Below are 24,143 nucleotides of genomic sequence, written 5' to 3' on the forward strand. Positions count from 1 at the left end.
CGCTAAGTTAGATGCAAGTTAAGCAGGTTGGACACAGTTCGGTCCCACATGGAGCTCACAATCTAACCCACAGACCCCGTAAAAAGTAGGACTAGTTAAGGAAGTGGGAGAAGGTGAGGCCCCTCTTGGGGAGTATCCGCTGGAAGGAGTGTATTTGTGTATTTATTCATCGTATTTATTGAGCACTTACTGTTTGCAAAGCACTGTGCTCAGCGCCTGGGAAAGTACAGTATAACATCAAACATGTTCCCTGCCACAACGAGCTCACAGTCTAGAGGAGGAGGTAGACATTAATATAAATAAATAAATTACAGATTGCATACATGTGTGCCGTGGGGAAGGGAGAGAGGATGAATGAGGGAGCAAGTGTGAGCGGCGCAAACGGGAGGGGGAGAGGAGGGATCAGTCATGGAAGGCTTCCTGGAGGAGATGTCCCTTCAATAAGGCCTTGAAGGAGGGGGAGAGCAATTATTTTTCTGGTTTGTGGACACTCTACGGCCCCTGCCTCTGCCCAATAGCTCCTGGCAAGAGGAGGTGGTGGAGCTGGGTTTGGGGTGGAGGATCACATCCACGTTTGTCGAGAGTTGTTTTTTTTAATGGCATTTATTAAGCGCTTACTATGTGCAAAGCACTGTTCTAAGCGCTGGGAAGGTTACAGCACTTAGAACAGTGCCCGGCACATAGTAAGCGCTTAATAAATGCCATTATTATTATTATTATTACAATTATTATTGTCTTGCGGGAGTCCCTCTCCCACAAGAGGTTCCCGCAGTCTAAATTAGAGGGGGGAGGATTTAATCCCCGTTTTACACGAGGAAACTGAGGCAGAGGGAAGTTAAGTGACTTGCCCAAGGTCACGGCAGAAGAGTGGCCAATGCTTAGCACTGTGCTTTGCATACAGTAAGAGCTCAATAAATCAAACTAATTAACTGATCTACCACCCTTTGGCCCCTTCACCTTCCCTTTTAAATTATTTTGACTCCTTCCTTACTCTCCTTCTGTTTCTCCTCCCCTAAACTGATAATAATAAACTGACAATTATTACTGTCCCACGTAGGGCTCACAGTCTTCATCCCCATTTTACAGGTGAGGTAACTGAGGCCCAGAGAAGTGAAGTGACTTGCCCAAAGTCACCCAGCTGACAAGTGGCGGAGCCGGGATGTGAACCCATGACCTCTGACTCCAGAGCCCGGGCTCTTTCCACCGTGCCCCAACTCACAGTCTTCATCCCCCATTTTACAGATGAGGTCACTGAGGCGCGGAGAAGTGGTCACACAGTTGACGGGTGGCGGAGTAGGAATTGGAACCCATGACCTCTGAGTTGGGGCACAGTGGAAAGAGCCCGGGCTTTGGAGTCAGAGGTCATGGGTTCCAATCCCTACTCCTCCACCCGTCAACTGTGTGACCACTTCTCCGTGCCTCAATGACCTCATCTGTAAAATGGGGATGAAGACTGTGAGCCCCACGTGGGACAGCTTGATCACCTTGTATCCCCCTCCCATCATCATCAATCGTATTTATTGAGCGCTTACTATGTGCAGAGCACTGTACTAAGCGCTTGGGAAGTCCAAATTGGCAACATCTAGAGACAGTCCCTACCCAACAGTGGGCTCACAGTCTAAAAGGGGGAGACAGAGACCAAACATACTAACAAAATAAAGTAAATAGAATAGATATGTACAAATAGATTAAATAAATAAATAAATAGAGTAAAAAAATGTACAAACATATATACATAGCGCTTAAAATAGTGCTTCGCACATACTAAACGCTTAATAAATGCCATTATTATTATTATTATTTCCTGATTAAAAATTAAAGTGGAGGAACGCTTTGGAAGTTGGGCCGAGGGCCTGATGAGCATAAAGGAGGGTGCGGAGGGGGGTTTGTTAGCGAGGCCTTCGATAGCTCAGTTGGTAGAGCGGAGGACTGTAGTGGACGCTCCCATGGTCATCCTTAGGTCGCTGGTTCGATTCCGGCTCGAAGGACTTCCCAATTTTTTTTCTTTTCCCCTTCACCCTCCTGCTGAAGAAGTATAAGTTATTTAAATGACGACGGGAAACCAGAGAGTGAAATTAAGGACAACATTTTGTGTATCTTTGTGCGTCAGCGGCCGTGCAACTTTGCGTCGAGTCTATCTCGACTCACTGATGAAGAGAGCGGAGTGAAACAATACCTACATGTGACGCTACATGTAATGTATATTTTGTATTTCGGTGATTTTTCTTCTACGTTCGTTCCTTCACCCATTCAATCGTATTTATTGAGCGCTTACTGTGTGCAGAGCACTGGACTAAGCGCTTGGGAAGTGCAAATCGGCCACAGATAGAGGCGGTCCCTAACCCAACAGCGGCCTGGAAGGGGGAGACAGACAACAAAATTTATTTTACTTGTACACATCTATTCTATTTATTTTATTTTGTTAGTATGTTCGTTCTCTGTCTCCCCCTTTTAGACTGTGAGCCCGCTGTTGGGTAGGGGCTGTCTCTATAGGTTGCCAACTTGGACTTCCCAAGCGCTTAGTCCAGTGCTCTGCACACAGTAAGCGCTCAGTAAATACGATTGATGATGAAGTACTTCCCAAGCGCTTAGTACAGTGCTCTGCACACAGTAAGCGCTCGATAAATACGATTGGATGAATGAGCAAGTAGGTGTCAGTACCGTCAGAATAAACAGAATTATAGCTATATGCACATTAGATATATGCATATATATGCATGTATATTATATATATTGCCTATTATATCATATAATAATATATATTATTGTATAATAACATATTGTTATATATAATATAAAATAATGTATTATATGATATGTGATATGTATTATATTAATATATCATGTATAATATATAATATATTATATATAATATATGCTATGTTATTATATGTGTTATATATTATATGTCATATATCACATATCATATTATTATATTATATGTTATATTATATATGCTATAATATTATTTAATATTATATTGAATGTATTATATAATATAATATATAATGCCATATGTGTTATATATATGCACATTAATAATATAAATAGAAGAATAAGTATGTACAAATATACACAAGTGTTGTGGGGAGGGGAAAGGGGTAGGGAAGAGGGAGGGAGGGGGGCGATGGAGCGGAGAGGAAAAAGGGGCCGTCCACAATCATTTATTTTGCCAGTGCCTTAGTTTCCTCATCTGTAAATAGGGATCCAAGACTTGTTCTCCTTCCTGTTTAAACTGCGAGCCGCACGAGGGATAGGAATTGTGCCCGACCAGATTAACTGGCATCTACCCCAGCTCTTAGAACGGAATTTGACACACAACAAGTACACAACAAATACCATAATTACTATCATTATTCCCAGTAAAGGCCTCCTTGAGTTGCTAATTCACATAGGTTTGATGAGAGCTTTTTCTCCAGGAAGGGGGATTAGCTCAAATGGTAGAGCGCTCGCTTAGCATGCGAGAGGTAGCGGGATCGACGCCCGCATCCTCCACTTTTTTTTTTGCTATCCATTGCTGGATTCATTAAATGATCAGGCTTATTTACGAGACCGCCTCATTGGCCTTGATTTTACTTCTTTGTCATCCTCGGCCCCCTGTATCCCTGAATTGGCGTTCATTATAGTTGTGTCTCGGCGTTACACCGCTCTAAGGGTCAATAACCGTCTCCAAGTTGCCCTACTGAGAGCTCCCCTCCTTCAGGAGGCCTTCCCAGACTGAGCCCCCCTTTTCCTCCCCCTGCCCCCTTCCCCTCCCCACAGCACATCTATTTGTACATATTTATTACGCTATTTTATTAATGATGTGTATATAGCTATAATTCTGTTTATTCTGATGGGATTGACGCCTGTCTACTTGTGTTTCGTTGTCTGTCTCCCCCTTCTAGACTGTGAGCCCGTTGTTGGGTAGGGGGCCGCCTCCATCTGTGGCCGATTTGTAATAATAATAATAATGATAATAATGGTATTTGTTAAGCACTTACTTTGTACAACGCACTGTTCTAAGCGCTGGGGAGGCTACAAGGTGATCAAGTAGTAGCCTCCAGGAGGCCTTCCCAGACTGAGCCCCTTCCTTCCTCTCCCCCTCGTCCCCCTCTCCATCCCCGCCATTTTACCTCCTTCCCTTCCCCACAGCACCTGTATATATGTATATATGTTTGTACAGATTTATTACTCTATTTATTTATTTATTTATTTTACTTGTACATATCTATTGTATTTATTTTATTTTGTTAGTATGTTTGGTTTTGTTCTCCGTCTCCCCTTTTTAGACTGTGAGCCCACTGTTGGGTAGGGACTGTCTCTAGATGTTGCCGACTTGTACTTCCCAAGCGCTTAGTACAGTGCTCTGCACACAGTAAGCGCTCAATAAATACGATTGATTGATTGATTGATCAAGTTGTTTGTACATATTTATTACTCTATTTATTTATTTTACTTGTACATATCTATTCTATTTATTTTATTTTGTTAGTATGTTTGGTTTTGTTCTCTGTCTCCCCCTTTTAGACTGTGAGCCCACTGTTGGGTAGGGACTGTCTCTAGATGTTGCCAACTTGTACTTCCCAAGTGCTTAGTACAGTGCTCTGCATACAGTAAGAGCTCAATAAATACGATTGATTGATTGATTGGGGGGCCTCACAGTTTTAATCCCCATTTTACAGATGAAGTAACTGGGGCGCAGAAAAGTTAAGTGACTTGCCCAAAGTCACACAGCTGACAATTTGAACCCATGACCTCTGACTCCAAAGCCCGGGCTCTTTCCACTGAGCCACGGACTCTCCCAAGCGCCTAGTCCAGGGCTCTGCACCCAATAAGCGCTCAATAAATTCTAGACTGTGAGCCCACTGTTGGGTAGGGACTGTCTCTATATGTTGCCAACTTGTACTGCACACAGTATAAGCGCTCAATAAATACGATTGAATGAATGAATGAATACGACTGAATGAATTCATGAATGTCCCTGGGACACCAGAAGAAGATTTGGTCAACAGGACCGGCTCCTGTTGGGGGGCTTATTTAGGGGGAGGGGGTGAAGTCCTCCAGGAGGCCTTCCCAGACTGAGCCCCTTCCTTCCCCTCCCCCTCGTCCCCTGCTCCATCCCCCCCATCTTACCTCCTTCCCTTCCCCACAGCACCTGTATATATGTTTGTACAGATTTATTACTCTATTTATTTATTTATTTATTTTGCTTGTACATATCTATTCTATTTATTTTATTTTGTTAATATGTTTGGTTTTGTTCTCTGTCTCCCCCTTTTAGACTGTGAGCCCACTGTTGGGTAGGGCTGTCTCTAGATGTTGCCAATTTGTACTTCCCAAGCACTTAGTCCAGTGCTCTGCACACAGTAAGCGCTCAATAAATACGATTGATGATGATGATGACTGTCTCTATATGTTGCCAACTTGTACTTCCCAAGCGCTTAGTCCAGTGCTCTGCACACAGTAAGCGCTCAATAAATACGATTGATTGATTGATTTTATTCTGTTAGTATGTTTGGTTTTGTTCTCCGTCTCCCCCTTTTAGACTGTGAGCCCACTGTTGGGTAGGGACTGTTGCCAACTTGTACTTCCCAAGCGCTTAGTCCAGTGCTCTGCCCACAGTAAGCGCTCAATAAATACGATTGATTGATTGAAGTGCGCTTAGTACAGTGCTCTGCACACAGTAAGCGCTCAATAAATACGATTGATTGATTGATTGATTGATTTTATTCTGTTAGTATGTTCGGTTTTGTTCTCCGTCTCCCCCTTTTAGACTGTGAGCCCACTGTTGGGTAGGGACTGTTTTCAACTTGTACTTCCCAAGCGCTTAGTCCAGCGCTCTGCACACAGTAAGCGCTCAATAAATGCGATTGATTGATTTTATTCTGTTAGTATGTTCGGTTTTGTTCTCCGTCTCCCCCTTTTAGACTGTGAGCCCACTGTTGGGCAGGGACTGTTGCCAACTTGTACTTCCCAAGCGCTTAGTCCAGCGCTCTAAACACAGTAATCGCTCAATAAATACGATTGATGGATTGAAGTGCGCTTAGTCCAGCGCTCTGCACACAGTAAGCGCTCAATAAATACGATTGATTGATTGATTGATTTTATTCTGTTAGTATGTTCGGTTTTGTTCTCCGTCTCCCCCTTTTAGACTGTGAGCCCACTGTTGGGTAGGGACTGTTTTCAACTTGTACTTCCCAAGCGCTTAGTCCAGTGCTCAGCACACAGTAAGCGCTCAATAAATACGATTGATTGATTGATTGATTGAAGTGCGTTTAGTACAGTGCTCTGCACACAGTAATTGCTCAATAAATAGGATTGGTGATGATGATGAAGTGGGGGGCCTCACCACGAGAAGGTGGGGGGGGGGGAGCGCGGCCTTTCCCCTTCGGACCAATGAGGGAGGGTTTTGCTGGGCGGGTGGGCAGCGGCGGCCAATGGGCGTGCTTGTTGTTGTTCCCTCAGAGCCGGGCCCCGGCCTTGCTCTGGTTTGGTTTGGGGCCGGGCCCGCGCCTGGGCCCGGTGCGGGAGGCGGAAAGGGAGCGCCGGGCCCCGGAGAGAGGTGAGGGGCTCCATGCAGGGTTCAGGCCCCGTGGCCCCCTCACTTCAAACCATTTTCCCACCTCCAACCCCGTCGGGGGTGTGGGGGGCGTTGGGCTGAGGACCAGCCCAGGCCCTGCCCCCTGGGCATCCCTTTTGGGCATCCCTTTTGAGCATCCCTTTTGGGCATCCCTTGGGCATCCTGCCCCCGCTCCTGGACACTTAGGCCTCCCAATCCAAAGCAAAAGAGTCAAGGCTCGGGGATGCAACTGGGAAACTGGGGCCCGGATAATCATAATGATAGCATTTATTTTACCTGTACCTATCCTATTTATTTTATTTTGTTAGTATGTTTGGTTTCGTTCCCTGTCTCCCCCTTTTAGACTGTGAGCCCACTGTTGGGTAGGGACCGTCTCTAGATGTTGCCAACCTGGACTTCCCAAGCGCTTAGTACAGTGCCCTGCACTCAATAAATACGATTGATTGATTGATTAAGCGCTTACTACGTGCAAAGCACTGTTCTAAGCGCTGGGGAGGTTCCAAGGTGATCGGGTTGTCCCGCGGGGGGGGCTCACAGTCTTCACCCCCGTTTTACAGAGGAGGGAACTGAGGCACAGAGAAGTGACTTGCCCCAAGTCACCCAGCTGGCAGTTGGCAGAGCGGGGATTTGAACCTCTGACTCCAAAGGCCGGGCTCTTTCCACCGAGCCACGCCGCTCCAGCGCTTCGAACAGTGCTTTGCACATAGTAAGCGCTCAACAAATACCAATTATTATTATTATTATTCTCCAGATGCGAGCCAGAATGCAGCCGCCCTCCCCCGACCCCTGTGGGCCCCTTCTCGTCTTCTACAACAGAGCAGCTCAAGTCGGACTGAGAAGTGGTGGAGGGGCAGCCCTCCAATCAATCAATCAATAAATACGATTGACTGAATGAATCCAAGCCCTGGGCCGGAGCTGAGCATGGTCTCCCGTTGGCCCCTTTACGATTTTGCATTCTGGCGGATGCTTCGTGGCTTGGATCCATCCGGCCTGGACGCCCGTTGGCCGCGGGGCTGGAAGATCAAAACTCCTCCTGCGCTTCTCAGCTTGGCTCAACCAAAACGCACAACTCCAGGGGATTTATATGTTGCCAACTTGTACTTCCCAAGCGCTTCGTACAGTGCTCTGCACACAGTAAGCGCTCAATAAATAAATACGATTGATTGATTTGAAGAGCGGGGCAGACCAGACTGTAGCCTAACGGGGTCGATTCAGATCGCGGCCCTCGAGACGGAGGGACCCGGTGGGAGCTTCTTCCCAGCTTTCTCCCAGTGGAGCCCTCAGGATTCCTGGAAAGCTCCAGAGCAACCCCTGGGGCCCACGCTCACAGCTTCTCTTCTTCTCTTTCCTCTCCTTCCCCAGCTCTTAGGGCCAGTCTGGGGCAGGAGGATGCATGCTCAGCCTTACCATGGAACTGCGCTGTGGGGGGTTGCTCTTCAGTTCCCGCTTTGACTCAGGGAACTTGGCCCATGTGGAGAAGGTGGATCCTGAGGCTGGTGAGGGGGAGGGGGGCGGGGACGGGGGCCCACTCCCCACCAGCAGCATTTCCCCCTCCCCTGACTACGAGTTCAACGTGTGGACGAGGCCCGACTGTGCCGAGACTGAGTTCGAGAATGGGAACAGGTACGGAGCGGGAGGGGAGGTGGGAAGAGCCCCTGAGCCATTTCCCATTGGTTCCCCTAACGATGCCCTAGGGACCTCGCCCCAACCCGTTCCCCGACCACCCCACCACCACCACCTTCCCATTCCTGCCCTTTCTCTCCTCACAGCCTCCAACCGACCAACCACCCTGCACCTCCTCCCGCTCCCCGATCTAGGGGGGTCCCTCATCCTCTGCCTTCCCAATCGTCCGTCTCTTCTCTCTTGCCCCCACAGGTCCTGGTTCTATTTCAGCGTGCGGGGAGGCGTTCCAGGAAAACTCATCAAGATCAACATCATGAACATGAACAAGCAGAGCAAGCTGTACTCTCAGGGCATGGCTCCCTTCGTGCGCACCCTGCCCACCCGTCCCCGCTGGGAGCGGGTCCGCGACCGGCCCACCTTTGAGGTACGACCCTTGCGGGACGGGGGAGCTACTCTGCCGATTGAGACCCGGGAGCAGGGTACCAGAGGTCCTCCCTTTGGGGAAGCAGAGAAAGGCCCACTTCTTACAGGACCAGAGAGATTGTTTGGCTCCCAACTCTGACTCCTTCCCTCCCCGAACTTTCCGAGTTTCTGTGTTCCAAGGCTAGAAAAGCAAAGTGCGGTCCAGGGAGCCAAGGTGCCAGCGGTCGGGGGGAGTGGGGCCGGTCGCCAGGGCGGTGGGGGCAAGAGGCCAGATTACCGGCCAGAATACCAGGCTGACCGGGCTGATCCTTCTTCCCTTCTCTGCCCCCTCCGCCCTCCCAGATGACAGAGACGCAATTCGTGCTGTCTTTCATTCACCGCTTCCTGGAGGGCCGCGGGGCCACCACCTTCTTTGCCTTCTGCTACCCCTTCTCCTACAGTGACTGCCAGGAGCTGCTGAACCAGCTCGACCAGCGCTTCCGAGAGGACCACCCTTCCCTTAGCAGGTGCCATGGGGAGCCATGGGTGGAGCCCTGATAGAACAGGGGCCCCGGAGCCAGGGAAGGTGAGGGAGGGGCAAGGATATCAGACCAGGTGCCGGGGAGCTCCCGGCAGTGTTTCTCGGGTAGCCGCCTCGCCGGAGGCAACGGCGGGCAAGGGGGCCGGGCCAGGAAGTAGCACCGAGATCCCATCCATCCACCCCAGGTCCCCTCTGGGACTCTGGCCAAGATTTTCTCCTCACCCTGGGGAGCCTCCCTTCCGGGTCGGATCCGAGCATCTGGAGACTCACGCCTGAGCAACGAGCACTTGGCTTTCCTAACTAGAGCGTTAGCCCAGATCAGGGAGATCCCAAGGATCCACCGCTATCCAGACTTGTCCCAGCTGGTGTGACGTAGCTCAGTTCTGCATCAGCCCCACCCGGAAGGCCTCGGTGGTCGAGTTGACTGTAGGGAACCGCCCTTTCCCCCCGTCCCCATCTCTGCAAGTGAGGAGGACCCCGAGGGCCTCTCCTGGCCTGATGACCCCCATCCCTCCAGCCCCCTGGACTCCATTTATTACCACCGGGAACTCCTGTGCTATTCTCTGGATGGGCTGCGTGTGGACCTGCTGACGGTCAGCTCCTGCCATGGGCGGCAAGAGGAGCGAGAGCCCCGGCTGGACCAGCTGTTTCCTGACACCAGCACTCCCCGGCCCTTCTGTTTCTCCGGCAAGAAGGTGAGTGAGCCCATGAGCCCGGGAGGGGCGGCGGGGCGGGCGGGAGGGAGGAGGAGAGGAGCTAAGATCAAGCCTGGCCAGCCCAGTGGGGCATTCAGCCAGCCTCTGGCAGCCCCAGCCTATGCTCCGGCCCAAAAGTGCCAGCCAGCTTGTACCCACCCTGCCCTCGTCCCCCCACTGCCGTGTCCCCAGCAGCCAGCCAGTCGGCTAGCCAACCCCCGCAGTTGACAGGCCGCACGTCGCTCCCCTCCCCACCCTAGGTGTTCTTCTTGAGCAGCAGAGTCCACCCCGGGGAGACGCCCTCCAGTTTCGTCTTTAACGGCTTTCTGGACTTCATCCTGCGGCCCGACGACCCCCGGGCCCAAACCTTGCGTCGTCTCTTTGTCTTCAAGTTGATTCCCATGCTGAACCCCGATGGTGTAGTGCGGGGCCACTACCGGTGAGTGCTCTCCCCCACCCAGTCTCTGCCGGTGAGAACCTCCTCCCCTCTCCCTCTCCTTCCCCTCTGACTCCTGATCTCTGACTCCCGGGGAGAGCCTCTCCCCGCTCCCACCCATCACTGGGCTGAATACTGATTGCCCCCTGAGGAGGCCCTGCCGCCCCCCGACCCGCTCCTCACCCTCATTGCACCTCAGAGTGAAACATCCACTTGCCCCGCTAAGCACTCTGGAGTGTGTGCCCTCTCCCGAGGACCTGCTGGAGGGCTGGTGGGGGCAAGGTGGGGCGGGGGGCCGGGGGACTGTGGGCAAGGCCCTTCCCAGGCAGGAGAGCGGCTGGCGAATGGCAGACATTCCCCCCCAGGCCCCACTCCTTTTCAGGATCAAACCTCAAACCTGAGGCAGAACCCAATGATCCCCTGGGACCTGGGGTCCCATTCAACTCAAGGCTGGGGGTTCAGAGGCTGGAAGGCACTGCCTCTTCCCAGATTCCCCCGACTGACTCCCGCTGATTGGCAAGATGTTGTTGGGAGCCAGCCCAGCCCTCAGGGTTTTGTCTCGAGTCCCACAGTGCCCAGGAACGGGATCTATTCCCGTGCCAGGGGAAGGCAGCCCCTCAGCCTTTCAACCTTGCTCTTCCTCTCCTCCTCTCCCTCCTGCTCCTCCTCCTCCTGGGCTCCCTCGAGCCCCCCATCCCTCCCCGCCGGAACCTTCCAGGCTCTGCCCTCACCCTGGTTCTCCCACAGCACGGACTCGCGAGGGGTGAACCTGAACCGTCAGTATCTGAAGCCAGATGCCGTCCTGCACCCGGCAATCTACGGAGCCAAGGCGGTGCTGCTCTACCACCACGTCCACTCGCGTCTGGGCCCACACCCCGCACAGGCGGCCCCCTTCTCTTACCTCGACCGAGCCGATGCTCTCCACGACGGGGCCCAGCTGAAGCCCCGACCCGGCGGGGGCCGCCCCGAACCCTGGGTCCGGGCTGAGCCGGGCGACCGGGACCCCGGCAGCTTGTGGATCCTGGCCCCCGGGCCGGGTGAGCTTCGCAACCCGGTGGCCAAAGAGGTCATCCCCCCGCAGGACAGCGGCGTGGCCTACTACGTGGACCTGCACGGCCACGCCTCCAAGAGGGGCTGCTTCATGTACGGGAACAGCTTCAGTGATGAGAGCACCCAGGTGGGCACCCCGGGGCTCACGCAGGGGCGGGGGCGGCCTCCGGAGAAGGCCTGGGCCGGGGACGTCGGGGGGGAGAGGAGGGGGCAGAAAGGCTGAGAGGACAGACCGGCAAGGGGGCTTTGGCCCAGGCCGGTCAGATGGAGCAGAGATTCAGCGGGCAAACTGAGCCCCCTCCTTCCTCTCCCCCTCATCCCCCTCTCCATCCCACCCGTCTTACCTCCTTCCCTTCCCCACAGCACCTATATATATGTATATATGTGTGTACATATTTATTACTCTATTTTACTTGTACATATCTATTTTATTTTGTTAATATGTTTGGTTTTGTTCTCTGTCTCCCCCTTCTAGACTGTGAGCCCACTGTTGGGTAGGGACTGTCTGTATATGTTGCCAACTTGTACTTCCCAAGAGCTTAGTACAGTGCTCTGCACACAGTAAGCGCTCAATAAATACGATTGATTGATTGAGAACTGATCCCGTGGTGCCGTTGGACAGCGGAGCCTGGGCCCCGGGTTACTTTAAGAGCACCAACCTGGAGAGACTTGCCAAAAGGGGAGAGGAGTTTTCTTCCACTTGCAGAGGGGAGAGATTGAGAATGCACGGCCCTTGTGGGGGCAACCTGCGTGCACAGGTGACTAGCCCTTACCACCCTTTCCGGGGCCTGAGCCAGTCCAGGCTCTCAGGTGCACTGTGTTAATCGGTGGCAAATATGGAGGGGTGCCCTCATCTCTGTACGTTGGGGAAAGCTAGAGTGGTGGAGACCCAGGCTCCTTCCCCTCTCCTGCTGTTCCCCCACTCCACCCTCCACCACTACTTCTGGGCTACTCCCCCACCCCCCAACCCATCCACCTTTGCCCCTGAGCCGGCTCCCCCCTCTCCCGCCTCCGTCCGCGAGCCGGTTCCCCTCCTCCCGCCTCCGCCTCCGAACCGGCTCCCTCCTTCGCCCCGCCCGCAGGTGGAGAACATGCTGTACCCGAAGCTCATCTCCTTGAACTCCGCACACTTCGACTTCCAGGGCTGCAACTTCTCGGAGAAGAACATGTACGCCAGGGACCGGCGCGATGGCCTGTCCAAGGAGGGCAGTGGTCGGGTGGCCATCCACAAAGCCTCGGGAATCATCCACAGGTGGGAGCCGGGACTCCGGGCCAGGAGGGCTGAAGATTGGAGGATGGGAGCCCCGGGGAGGCCCTCCTCACGGCCCGGTGTGGAGAGGGGCAACGCAAAACCGTCCCGGGCTGACTGACCCTGAGACCTCAGTGAGGCCACTTCGGGCCTCCTTGGGCTACTGCAGCTGAGGGGAACACACCCGGTTCCCCTCTTCCCCCCTCACGCTCTCCAGGTAGAGGCCCCCCACCCCGTCCCGGCCGACAGTGTCTGTCTAAGCGGGGTAGTGACGGGGTCTCTGTGTCTCAGCTACACGCTCGAATGCAACTACAACACAGGACGGTCGGTGAACAGCATTCCCGCTGCCTGCCACGACAACGGGCGAGCCAGCCCCCCTCCCCTGCCTGCCTTCCCCTCTCGATACACCGTAGAGCTGTTTGAGCAGGTAACGGGCTCACGGGCAACAGAGCGGGCAGCGTGACAACACTAAGGGGGAGCCCGAAAGCCAAGGGGCCGTCCCGCTCTCCCTCCGTCGGCCTGACCCGCCACGCTCTGGCCCCACAGGCCTTCCAGGTGCACAAGCTACCGCCTACATGGCTGCAGTTGGCTCTTCCTATACAGGGTAGGGCCCTTCCTCTCCCCCACCCAAGCGCCCCCCATGACCCGCTGCTCTGCTGCTGCTTCTCCAGGGGTCCGTCCCCCCCGCCCCCCTACGTGCCATATAGGAGCAGACTTGCCTAACCCCAGGGGCGGTGTGGGGAAGGCCTGAGGGCCACCGGAGAGCAGGGATGCTCCCCAAAGGGTCCCAAGCAGCTCACTCTACAGACGAGAGACTCACTCCCAAAATGCCCAGGGAGAGAGGACAGCTGGGAGGAGCCCACTGGGGCCCGGTTTCAGGCCTCACTTCCAGATTAGCTCCTCCCGTCCTCCCCGCATGCAGCTTTTTGCACCCCAACCTCAGCCCCCGTCTCAGGGTGTCTGCCCCTCGCTAAGCCGGCCTCCAATTCCCTTGGCAGGTGGGACGGGCTGTAGCCATCGCGGCTCTGGACATGGCGGAATGCAACCCCTGGCCCCGCATCGTGCTGTCGGAGCACAGCTGCCTCACCAACCTCCGAGCCTGGATGTTGAGGCACGTGCGCAATAGCCGGGGACCGGGCACCAGCCTGAGTCTGAGCAGCGGCAAGAGGAGAGGCCCCCGGGCTACACCCAAGGGTGCCAAGTAAGGCCAATGGCATGGAATGGAGGAGCGGGAGGGGAGCAGTCCGAGAGAGAGAGAGTCTCCCATCCAGGGGAAGAGGGGGAGGTGTCCTAGATGGACTCCTCACTCAGGGGGAAGATGGGGGAGCAGTCCTGGAGAGACTCCGGGGTGGTGGCAGGGGGAATAGAGGACAGCAATCCTAGGGAGAGTCCTGGTGAGGGAAGGGGTGGGAGAGGCGAGTAGTCCTAGAGAGACTCCAGGATGGTGGCAGGGACAAATGGAGGGGAACAGTATAGACAGAGTCCTGGTGAGGGAAGGGTTGGAAGAGGGGAGCAGTTCTAGAGAGACTCCTAAGTGAGGACGGAGTCGGGAAGCAGGTCTTGGCCGGAGGAGAGAGGGGCGACGGAGCTGGCCAGTCCTCCTCCTCCAGGTGACTGGGGGTGATGGGTGGGTGTGAGTGGGGCCTGGTTCAGTGGCAATGGCTGCTGCTGCTGGTGATGCCATCAACCTCAGACTCCTGCACCCACTGGCCACAGCCCAGCTTGAGATGGGGGTGTGGTGAGGTGCTCTCTCCCCAGCCCCAGCACAGACTTCTGTGTCATTCCCTCCGCCCCCACCCTGAGGTGACTTCATTGGCTGATGTGGGGACCGAGGCTCAGGGAGCCCTTCGGCATGTAACACCGGTAATCTGCCGATGCACACTCCTGCCGCTCACAGGGAACACTACCTCTCCCTCTCCCCACCATCAGCCAAGGCTCTGCCGAGCCCCGCCGGAAACCCTCCCCCCCAACTGCTAAAAGCTCCCATTCCATTCCTCCGACCCTTCCCTCCCTCCCTCCCTCTCCCAATTCCTACTGCACCCTCGGGCTTCCAACCAGGTGGAGGAAGTCACCAGAGGGCCCGGGATGGCCCTCCTCCAGGCCCGGCTTCATCCCCGTGTTCTCCCATTTATTCCCCATAGCCATTTCTCCAGCTCCTGCTCCGAGGTGGCCCTGAGCCGGGCTCGCAGCTTCAGCGTCGGGGCCGCTGGCGGGAACGGGACCGGCGGCGGCAACCAGCAGAACTCTCCGCTACTCCAGGCCTCGCCCAGCTTTCCTTTCCCCAGCAGCGGCGGTGGCGGCAGCGACAGGCCCCCCGGGCTCCCAGGCCTGGGCCCCAGCCCCCAGAAGGGCAACCAGCGGGTCCTGGGCTCCGTGAGAGGTAAGCTGGGCTGGGAGCCTCTTCAGCAGGTGCTTCACAGTTTGTGGTGTTGCTGGGGGAAGAGACAGCCGTGAAGATCGGTGCCGATTCTGGGACCAAGGGCTGAACCAATAAAACCGGTTTGTAGTGGAACCCGCAGCTTCTCCTGAGAACTTGGTGTTCCCCGCGACGGCGGGGGCGGCGGGGACGGCAGTGGCAGGGGGGCCAGGGGCCACATTGCAGCCCCAGGCCCCTCCATGCCAGAGTCCAAGGAGCCATCCCGGGAGATGGAAAGAACCAGCCAGACATTGTTCGGTTTCCGCCCTGGGCAGTAAGGGTGGGCAGAAAAGGACTCGAATTCCCCTCAGTCCGGACTCCCGTGGGCAGAGCTGAAAAAGTGGAGATGGGATTGGTTTCTAGACTCACAGCTCAGGGGCTCAGGTGGCCAACTTGGTGAGATCCCAGGTGTATTCCAAAGGCCTCAGGGAGGACTCCACCTTGGGACCCACACAGCGCTAACCTGGCCCTCTGAGAGGATCTGTGAATCTAGCCTAGCTCCAAGGGGTCCAGAATCGGCCAGCCCTAAAGCTCCAAGGAGAGAAATGGAGTCCTTAGGATTTAGAGGTTCACCGTCCCACCTCTCTGCACCCCAATCCGAGGATTGGAAGAGCTGGATCAGGTAAGAGAAAATGCGGGCTGAGGCTCTCGGTCTCTGAGAGCCAGCCAGAAGGAGCTGCAGGTCTCCTTCGCCTTGGGGAGCGTGGAGCAGGACCCCAGAGTCCAAGTTGCAGAGAGCCCTGATGGGCGGTTACTGCCCCACTGGCTCCAGAGGCTAGTCGGACAGAGAGCAGTCGGGGGCACCACAGCCTTGCAGATGACGGGCGGCTTTTTTTCCAGCTCTCCACGAGCCCAAGCCGGGGTCCGGCCCTCCCAGCCCACAGCTGGAGCTGCCCAGCCTTTAGCTTAGTGCCCGTGGGCTCCCTCACAGACCAGTGTTTGGAGGAGCCGGGATTGAGGGCCGGGGTCTTGGCTGCAGCCTGTCCTCAGGAGGGAAGGGGAGATGGGTGAGCAAACTGGGCCATGGGGGACTGGTGAGTGTCCCCAGGAATACCCTGGCTGCACGATGCTGAAACCCTGAGCAGCAGCCTTGCCCCCCCGGGGTGGCCTAGAGGTCTCGACTGCCTTTTCTAGGGCTGGGGAAAGACCAATTCCAAATGAGTATCCCTGGGCTCACAGCCACGTAGACCAGCCCAGAAGCAACAAAGCAACTAGAGATGCCAGGGGTCACCTTGTCTGTCAGGAAGTTCGCCCCATACTTCAAGCTGAATTGTCCAGCTCCGCTCAGCCGGCCCCTGATTCTGTTCTCACATCCCCATCCGTGAGATTCCGGTAACCCCGCTTTCGCCCTTCTATGATTTTCAGCCCCTAGCACTCCTCTCCCCTTCCTTCTCTGGGACTGTAGGTGGCCGGGGAGCCAAGCAAGACAGAGCCAGGGCTACCCAACCCCTTTCTGGAGAGGCAGACCCCCCATAGGGTGCTCCCATCTGACCCCCAGTAGCCCTTCTGGACACATCCACTTACCTATTCTACTATTTAAGCAACAACTCACATATGGAGCCACTTCTTCCTCCGATGAATAAAATCCAATTCAGTACGTCTCACCCATTAGACTGTAAGCTCCTTGAGGGCGCAAGCAGGCCTACTAATTCTGTGTTGTGCCCCCTCCCCACCCGGGGCTTAATAGAGGGCTCTGCACAGAATATAATTGAGTAAGAAACCGGCCTGTAGTGAAGGACTTTTTTTTTTCATGGCATTTGTTAAGCATGACTTTTTTTTTTTAATGGTATTTGTTAAGTACTTAGTATGTGCCAGGCACTGTACTGAATGCTGGGGTAAATACGGGCTATTTGGACACAGTCAGTATCCCACATGGGGCTCACAGTTTTAATCCCCATTTTACAAATGAGATAACTGAGGCACAGAGAATAATAATGTTGGTATCTGTTAAGCACTTACTGTGCTGTTCTAAGCGCTGGGGTAGATACAAGGTAATCAGGTTGTCCCACGTGGGGCTCACAGTCTTAATCCCCATTTGACAGATGAGGTAACTGAGGCCCAGAGAAGTTAAGGGACCGGCCCAAGGTCACACAGCTGCTAAGTGGCGGAGCGAGGATTAGAACCCATGACCTCTGACTCCCAAGCCCGGGCTCTTTCCACTGAGCCATGCTGCTTCTCTAAGTGATTTGCCCAAGGTCATACAGCAGATGAGTGGCAGAGCTGGAGTTAGAAATTCCGACTCCCAGGTTTGGGCTGGATTGGCTGGGCCAAGTTTTGTCCTCTTTTATCCCTACCAGATGTGCCTTGAGACCCTTCCTTCCCCTCCCCACATCCTCCTCAGTCTGTCCAAGTCAGTTTTCAGAAACATCCTTTTGAGCCAAGGCGTTACATCGGTCAGGAGGCAGGGAAGCAGTGTGGCCCGGTAGATAGAGCACGGGCCTAGATGTCAGAACCTGGGTTCTAATCCTGGTTCTGCACTTGTCTGCTATGAGACTTTGGGCAAATCACTTAACTTCTCTGTGTCTCTTACCTCTTCTTTTTTTTTAAAAAAAAATTGTATTTAAGTGCTTACCATGTGCACATGCCAGGCACTGTACTAAGTGCTGGAGTAGCTACAAGTGAATCATGGATTCACTAGGTTCTAATCATTAGAAGCAGCGTGGCTCAGTGGCAAGAGCCCGGGCTTGGGAGTCAGAGGTAATGGGTTCAAGTCCCGCCTCCGCCACTTACCAGCTGTGTGACTTTGGGCAAGTCACTTAACTTCTCGGTGCCTCAGTTCCCTCATCTGGAAAATGGGGATGAAGACTGTGAGCCCCACGTGGGACAACCTTGATTACCTTGTATCCCCCCCAGTGCTTAGAACAGTGCTTGGCACATAATAAGCGCTTAACAAATACCATTATTATTATTATTATTATGTCCCACATGGCACTCACAGTCTTCCTTGTCCCCCCCACCCCCCCCCGCAGTGCTTAGAACAGTGCTTGGCACATAGTACGTGCTTAATACCAACATTATTATTATGATGTCCCACATGGCACTCACAGTCTTCATCTCCGTTTTACAGATGAGGTAACTGAGGCATAGAAAAGTTAACCCCCCCCCCCATGCTTAGAACAGTGCTTGGCACATAGTAAGCGCTTAATACCAACATTATTATTATGATGTCCCACATGGCACTCACAGTCTTCATCTCCGTTTTACAGATGAGGTAACTGAGGCATAGAAAAGTTATGCAACTTAGCCAAGGTCACATAGCAGACAAGTGGTGGAGCTAGGACTAGAACTCAGGTCCTTCCGACTTCCAGGCCTGTGCTCTAGCCACTAGGCATGCTGCCCTCATCTGTAAAATGGGGCTTAAGACTTTGAGCCCCATGTGGGACAGGGACCGTATCCAACCCGATCTGCCTGTACCCACCCCAGTGCTCAGTACAGTTCCTGGAACGTAGTAAGAGCTCAACAAGCAAAATCATTATAATAATTATTATTGTTATGCCATCTTGGCATCCAAATCCAGCTTGAGACTAAGGACCAGAATGGGGCGGTGTCACACGCGTGGCATTTTCACAGCTGCTGGAACTTCAAATTCCCACAACCCGGTTGTAACCATACACACGTGTGTGAAATCACGCCTGCATGCAGCGTGGTGCCCAACGTCTAAGCCAGACTTCTCCCCACCCCCAGCCTAGCTGCCTGCCAAGAGCCATTCTAATAGAGGGAGTTGAGACAGTCTCTAGTGGCCTCTTACCTTCCTCTTATCCTTTTCCCTTCTCCTCTGCCTCTCCCTCCCTCTGTCTCTTTCTCTCGCTTCCTTTACTTCCTCAGTGCGCCATCCCCAGTTGGCCTCCATGCTCCAAATTCAATCTCAGAGGGATTTCAATCAATTGAAATTTGTTTCGGGGGGGATTTTCCTCCTAGAACAGTCAACTTGAGGAAAGTTCTTAAGAAGCAGCTCCGAATCAAGCCATGGTATTTTTTTTTTGGAGCGCTTGTCATGTGCATCTCCCCCTTTTAGACTGTGAGCCCACTGTTGGGTAGGGACTGTCTCTATATGTTGCCAATTTGTACTTCCCAAGCGCTTAGTACAGTGCTCTGCACATAGTAAGCTCTAAATAAATACGATTGATGATGATGATGATGATGTGCAGAGCATTATGCTTGAAATGTACCCCAGAATACAGTAAGCCACCCCGCCTTTGCTCTTGTCCCACCTTTGCCGCCTTCTGGGGGGCAAGCGGACTTTTGGTGCCCCTCTCCCAAGCAACTACTGTCAGGGACCCTTCCCCAGCCGGCAATTTTGAGGGAAGAACTGACTCTCCCTTTCCTCCCTCCCCCGTCCCCTCATTGTGCAGGCCTCCTTCAGCCCCATCTGCTTTTGTGCTCCATGGTTGGCACATGCTCGCTCGTTTTCCCCTGCTCAGCGGCCCCAGCGGTCCTGCTCACTCCCCCACACTTCCCTTCCTCTCTCCTGCTGCAGCTGTCCTGGAACTGGCTGATGGCATTGTCTGGGGTGATGGGCCGATCAGCAGCAACAGTAACAATGCCCCTTGGGCAGTGGGAGGAAGCCAGCAGAGGGATGGGCTGAGCAGAGAGAGAGCAAGCGAGACCCTCCCTGTGGAAACCAAGGGGGCTGGGTTGGGTGGGAGGGGGACGCAAGGCCACAGTTCCACCCTGTGATTCAGGGCTCGACTTAGACCCTAGACCTTAGGGTGGGCTCCTTTTCCCACCCCCCATCTATGGGGGCTGCGCCGAGGTCATCTTGAGTGTTTGACTTATCCCCTGTTCTCTTTTCTCTCGGAGCTCAGAGCTTGTATACTCTCCCAGGGCTTAATACAGTGCTCTGCACCCGGCAAGCACTTAATACTCTTAGTACTGGCAATCTGGAGCCAGCCCTGCCAATCCTGCAGCAGAGAAAGGAGCTGTGGAGAGGCAGCCCCCGACCCCACCCCTTATCCTCTGGGTTCACCCTCCCCAAGGCCTCAGAAAGCCAGTGAGTGGAGACCAGGGGGAGGAAGGGGCACAGCTATGACATCCCCAGAAAAAGGCGAGAGCACGGATTTCGGGCCCGGCTCTCCTGCACGTCCACTTCCTCCACTCGGGCTGTTCGTGCTCTGGGTTTCTGGACGGGCTGAGCTAGAGGAAAGGAAGTGTTCTCCTTCTGCCTGCGGGGCTGATTTCTATTCTGAGGACCCACCTGGGTGCCAACTTTGGATCTGGAGTGAAGGTTGAGAAGGGCAGACAGGGCTCCTGGGGCCCAATAGACCAGGTCGGGGCCTTTCCATCCCAGTTCGGAAATCCTTAGCCGTTTCCGACCCCGGCGAGACCCGGGAGCTGAGCCCGGCTGGGAGTCGAGAGCCCCAGAAGCGGTGGGGGCCACAGCGAGGGCATCACCCTGGCAGCCGGACGACCCTTCGCTCCCCCCGGGAAGTGGTCCGAACAGGAGTTGTCCCTCCCCCCGCTGACCTGCCCTTCTCTCTGCTTGTGTCCCCTCTGCCCAGAGCCCCGGAGCCAGGAAAGGAGACGGCGGCAGCAGCAGCCACTGACCCCGCGCTCTCCTGGGCGCGGCTTCAGCCAGACCCAGGTCCCAGCCCCCTGCAGCTCTGGGCTGACCCCCACGCCCGCTTTGGGTCCCTGCTGCCCCTTGCCCGCCTCGCTCCGCCTAGCAGGTCTGTACCCCCTGCTGCCGGCACCCGGGCTGGCCACCCTCCTCCCGGCTCTGCCCCCCGGGGCCCGGGCCGGCCTCCATCATCACCACCACCACCACCAGACTCTGAGCAAGCACCTGTCACCCCTCCTGACCCCTGCCCTGCCCTTCCTCCGAGAGCAGCCCGGACTCGCGGGGCCCGAGGCGGATGCCGCTCTCTTTTGCCGGGCCACCGTGCTCTAACCCAGCAGCCCTGGCTCGCCCTTCCCTCCAGAGGACACGGACATTTTGACTTTTTAGAGACATGGCCAAAAATCGAAAAAACTCCTGTGTGCTGTGCATACTGCCCCTCTTTATGGGGCCTCTTCCCGGAGTGGGACAGGGTCACCCACTTCAACACCCCGTTCTGAAGGGCCGTGAAGTATCTGGGCACGGGACGGACAGGGAGAGAGCCAAAGGCTTCTCGGCTTTCCCACGTACATCTGCCGCGCACATGTTTTGATGTATTCTCATCTGCGCGCATGTCTCTGTTTCGGTGTAGCCGGAAGGGACCCCACCTGTGTGACGGTTTTTTCCTCCCTCCATTGGGACGCGTGATGAAGTACAAGAGTTGGCAGAGTGCCCAGGGAGTCCCCAGCTGCAAGTATAGTCACCAACCCGGGACGGGTTGCAGGTCTCCGGGGTCCTGACTCCCATGCTGCCGTCACAGGAGCTTGGGGGCAGAATTCCATAAAAACGGCAAAGCAGAACCCAGGACGGCTCATTAATCCCATATAGATCAGGGCTGAGCTAGAGGAAAGGAAGTGTTCTCCTTCTGCCTGCGGGGCTGATTTCTATTCTGAGGACCCACCTGGGTGCCAACTTTGGATCTGGAGTGAAGGTTGAGAAGGGCAGACAGGGCTCCTGGGGCCCAATAGACCAGGTCGGATAAACTGGATTCCACTTGACGGGAGTCGGAGTGTTGAACCAGTCTGGAGAGCAGTTAATCGAGCAGCGTTCACTTTGTGCAGCGCACTGTACTAGGTGCTTGGGAGAGTACAGTATAACAGAATTAGCGGCCGTTCCCTGCCCAGAATGAGCTCACAGTCTAGCAGGTCCCATTTGGGTATTGTCTCGTTTCCCTCACCCCAGGTGTCTGAAGAGCTGCAGCTGCAGCTTTGTCAGCAACAGACGCGGTCAGTTGACAATGGCAGGGGGGAAATAGAAAGCAGGAGAGTCATGACCGCGGGGAGTAAAAAAAGAGTCACAACTGTGGAGGCTGCTTTTCAGAGAATGAGGATGTCCTGAGAAGATTACTTGAGAGAAACGGGGTTTGATTCCTCCCACTGTGGGCTCCCAAGTCAGGCCAGGGAACCAGGCCTTACTGAGACTTGGGATTGACGTAGGACCCCCTTGGTCCTCTCTGCCACCGCCCTGATGACCGGTGTCTCTTGTTCCCTAGGGAGCAGCTGCTCAGCCCTGTCCTCAGGGGACAAGCCAGGGGCTGTCATGGTCATCGGGAAGGGGCTGTTAGGGGCCAGGCCCCAGGCACCCTGCGGCAGGGCTCAGCTACAGGTAACGCTTCCCGCCATCCCCGGCCCCTGGCCTACCCTCCAGCATCATCACCCCGCTGGAACCTGGTCCCTTTACCTGCATCGAGGGTAGGGGCAGACCCAGCATCGTCCCGGAGCTTCCCGCACAGCCATATAGGGCTGCGTTCCTGGGGTGCTCGTCCATCCCTCCTCCCTCCGGCGACCCCCTCGGCTCCCCCAGCCAGCCGCAAAACGTCCGCCTCCCATCCCACCCTGTGGCTTCAGCCAGAGCCTCCCTTAGATGCCCCCGATATCTGAGCCTCTCCTCTCTCTCTGCTCAGAACTGTCCGAGGAAAGTTCGTGACTGGAGGGGCCTCGGATTCCCCAGGTAACAGGCCCCCCCACCCCCCGGCCACTGCTGTCCCCAGGAACCCTAAGGCCACCGACTCCGGGACCCAAACCAGGCTCAGCTTCCCGAGCCTCCAAACGGGTTTAGGCAGGGGCTGAGCAATGGGGGCGAGGACAGACTCCTCAGGGGGAGGTTTTCCACACTGAGCACCTTCTGCTTAGTCAGGTGTTCCGCCACCCCCAGCGCCCAGATCTGTTACTCTGGAGCCACCGGGCCCCTCCGCCCAAGCCCCCTACAATCCCAGACTCGATGCCAGTCAGTCCCGTGCTGAACGCCTCACCGCCTCAGCCAGCCGCTCCCCATTCTGCCCTGACTTCCAGCAAGGGGCCGCAGCCGGTGAAGGCAGAGCCGGCGGGGAGACCCTCAGGAGAAGAGCCTTCCCCTCAGCCCGGCCCCTGTCTACACAGGCCGGGCCCAGCTCGAGCCGGGGTTCACCGTTACTTCGCCGAGGGATGAGGGGCTCCTCGGGCCCCCCACCCCCCACCTCGGATCAGGGAAAGCCCACAGCTGGGACGCTGCAGTGCTGTGCCAGGGTGAGCACTCAGGGCTGGGCCCCCGCTGGGCCCAGGAGCCCAGAACCATGCCCTCCGGGAAACCTTTCACCAGTCCACGTGGCCCTCCCCAGCCCCATCTATCCCTAGAACTTGGGGAGCGAGCCCCCGTCCTCTTCCACCCTTCCCCGCCACCAGCTCAGACTGACGACTCCCGCCAGCTCCCGGGATGCAGGAAGGTAGCTGGGGCCCCTGAGAGGCAGGGATGCGGCTGGCAGGGATCGTTTCCACCCCCGCTGCGGAGTTCCCGAGGAAAGGGTGACCCCCGGCCCCCTCGGGCTTCCTTTTTCTGTGTTTCAGGTTTTTCCGGGCCACCTTCCCACAGTCCCGTTCTATCCCGGCCTCCTCACCTTTATCCGTGCCTGATGGCGACGCCCAACCCCAGGCTTGTTCTCAAGGGGCGTCCCCGGCACACTCCCTCGGGTCACCCCATCCGGCTTCTGGGCTTCTCTCAGTTTGGTGCTTTCCTGGGCCTCCATTGGATCGGGTGAGGTAAAGCAGGGAACGTCCTCACCTTCTCCCCAAGCAACCGCACCTCCTTGGAGACCCCTTCTTCCCTCCTCCCCACCCCCCAATTCTGGGTAACACAAGCCACCAGCCTGGGACAGATCAGAGAAGCGTAAGCTTCCCAGCTCCACCCCTCTCTGTAGCATACAGGCTTTGGAGAGTCTCTATATGTATATATATATATATATATTTTTATATCAGTGGGGTGAAGAGAAATAATCGGTCTCCATCCTGGGCCCGATTTAAAGGCAGGTTCTGCTCTTCCTTGCTTCACGGAGAGGGGAGGACTAAAGAAATAAAGGTTGTTTGGAAAATCCTGCTGTTTGTTTAGGGGGCAGGGGAAAGAGTGAGACAGTGGAGTGGAAGAAAAGAGAGGTTTCGTGCATCCTCATCTGGCTTCAAGTCTATGATCTCGTTTCCAGTGAGGCTGGGGGCGGGGGGGCTCGTTCCACCTGCAGACTGGGGCCTATTCCCCTAAGCCTTCGGCGATCAACTCCTTTCCATTCCTTCCCTCTTTGTCCCTTACCTGAATCCCGCCCCAACGCTT

General features: G+C 55.2%; 1 protein-coding gene and 2 non-coding genes across 6 annotated transcripts; all 3 read left to right on the forward strand.

The window, feature by feature from the left end:
- Nucleotides 1-1,898: 1,898 nt before the first annotated feature.
- TRNAY-GUA lies at nucleotides 1,899-1,988 on the forward strand. The gene is given in 2 exon segments: nucleotides 1,899-1,935; nucleotides 1,953-1,988. It is a non-coding gene; the product is annotated as a tRNA-Tyr (tRNA).
- Nucleotides 1,989-3,422: 1,434 nt separating this feature from the next.
- On the forward strand, nucleotides 3,423-3,495 carry TRNAA-AGC. The gene has a single exon. It is a non-coding gene; the product is annotated as a tRNA-Ala (tRNA).
- A 2,968-nt stretch (nucleotides 3,496-6,463) lies between these two features.
- AGBL5 (ATP/GTP binding protein like 5) lies at nucleotides 6,464-23,891 on the forward strand. 4 transcript variants are annotated; one of them, XM_038751727.1, is made up of 16 exons: nucleotides 6,464-6,544; nucleotides 7,925-8,185; nucleotides 8,438-8,609; nucleotides 8,951-9,114; nucleotides 9,646-9,823; nucleotides 10,084-10,262; nucleotides 11,007-11,436; nucleotides 12,392-12,561; nucleotides 12,850-12,985; nucleotides 13,557-13,759; nucleotides 14,700-14,938; nucleotides 20,473-20,640; nucleotides 22,060-22,172; nucleotides 22,471-22,517; nucleotides 22,859-23,071; nucleotides 23,390-23,891. In XM_038751727.1, exons 2-15 carry the CDS (start codon nucleotides 7,956-7,958, stop codon nucleotides 22,992-22,994), a joined length of 2,565 nt encoding a protein of 854 aa, XP_038607655.1. In that variant the 5' UTR covers nucleotides 6,464-6,544; nucleotides 7,925-7,955; the 3' UTR covers nucleotides 22,995-23,071; nucleotides 23,390-23,891. The 4 variants fall into 4 exon arrangements, with proteins under 4 accessions (XP_038607655.1, XP_038607656.1, XP_038607657.1 ...); XM_038751728.1 differs by having other exon boundaries at nucleotides 22,946-23,071; XM_038751729.1 differs by lacking the exons at nucleotides 22,471-22,517; nucleotides 22,859-23,071.
- The last annotated feature ends 252 nt before the right edge of the window (nucleotides 23,892-24,143 follow it).

Source organism: Tachyglossus aculeatus, chromosome 9 (genome assembly GCF_015852505.1).
Source record: "Tachyglossus aculeatus isolate mTacAcu1 chromosome 9, mTacAcu1.pri, whole genome shotgun sequence".
Classification (NCBI taxonomy): Eukaryota; Metazoa; Chordata; class Mammalia; order Monotremata; family Tachyglossidae; genus Tachyglossus; species Tachyglossus aculeatus.

What these genes read in the sequence shown, in the direction of transcription:
- AGBL5 (XM_038751727.1), top strand. Translation starts at nt 7,956, where the DNA reads ATGCTCAGCCTTACCATGGAACTGCGCTGTGGGGGGTTGCTCTTCAGT. An exon ending in GACCACCCTTCCCTTAGCAG is followed by an intron (nt 9,115 to 9,645) that starts GTGCCATGGGGA and finishes CCATCCCTCCAG; the next exon opens with CCCCCTGGACTCCATTTATT. An exon ending in CCGTAGAGCTGTTTGAGCAG is followed by an intron (nt 12,986 to 13,556) that starts GTAACGGGCTCA and finishes TTCCCTTGGCAG; the next exon opens with GTGGGACGGGCTGTAGCCAT.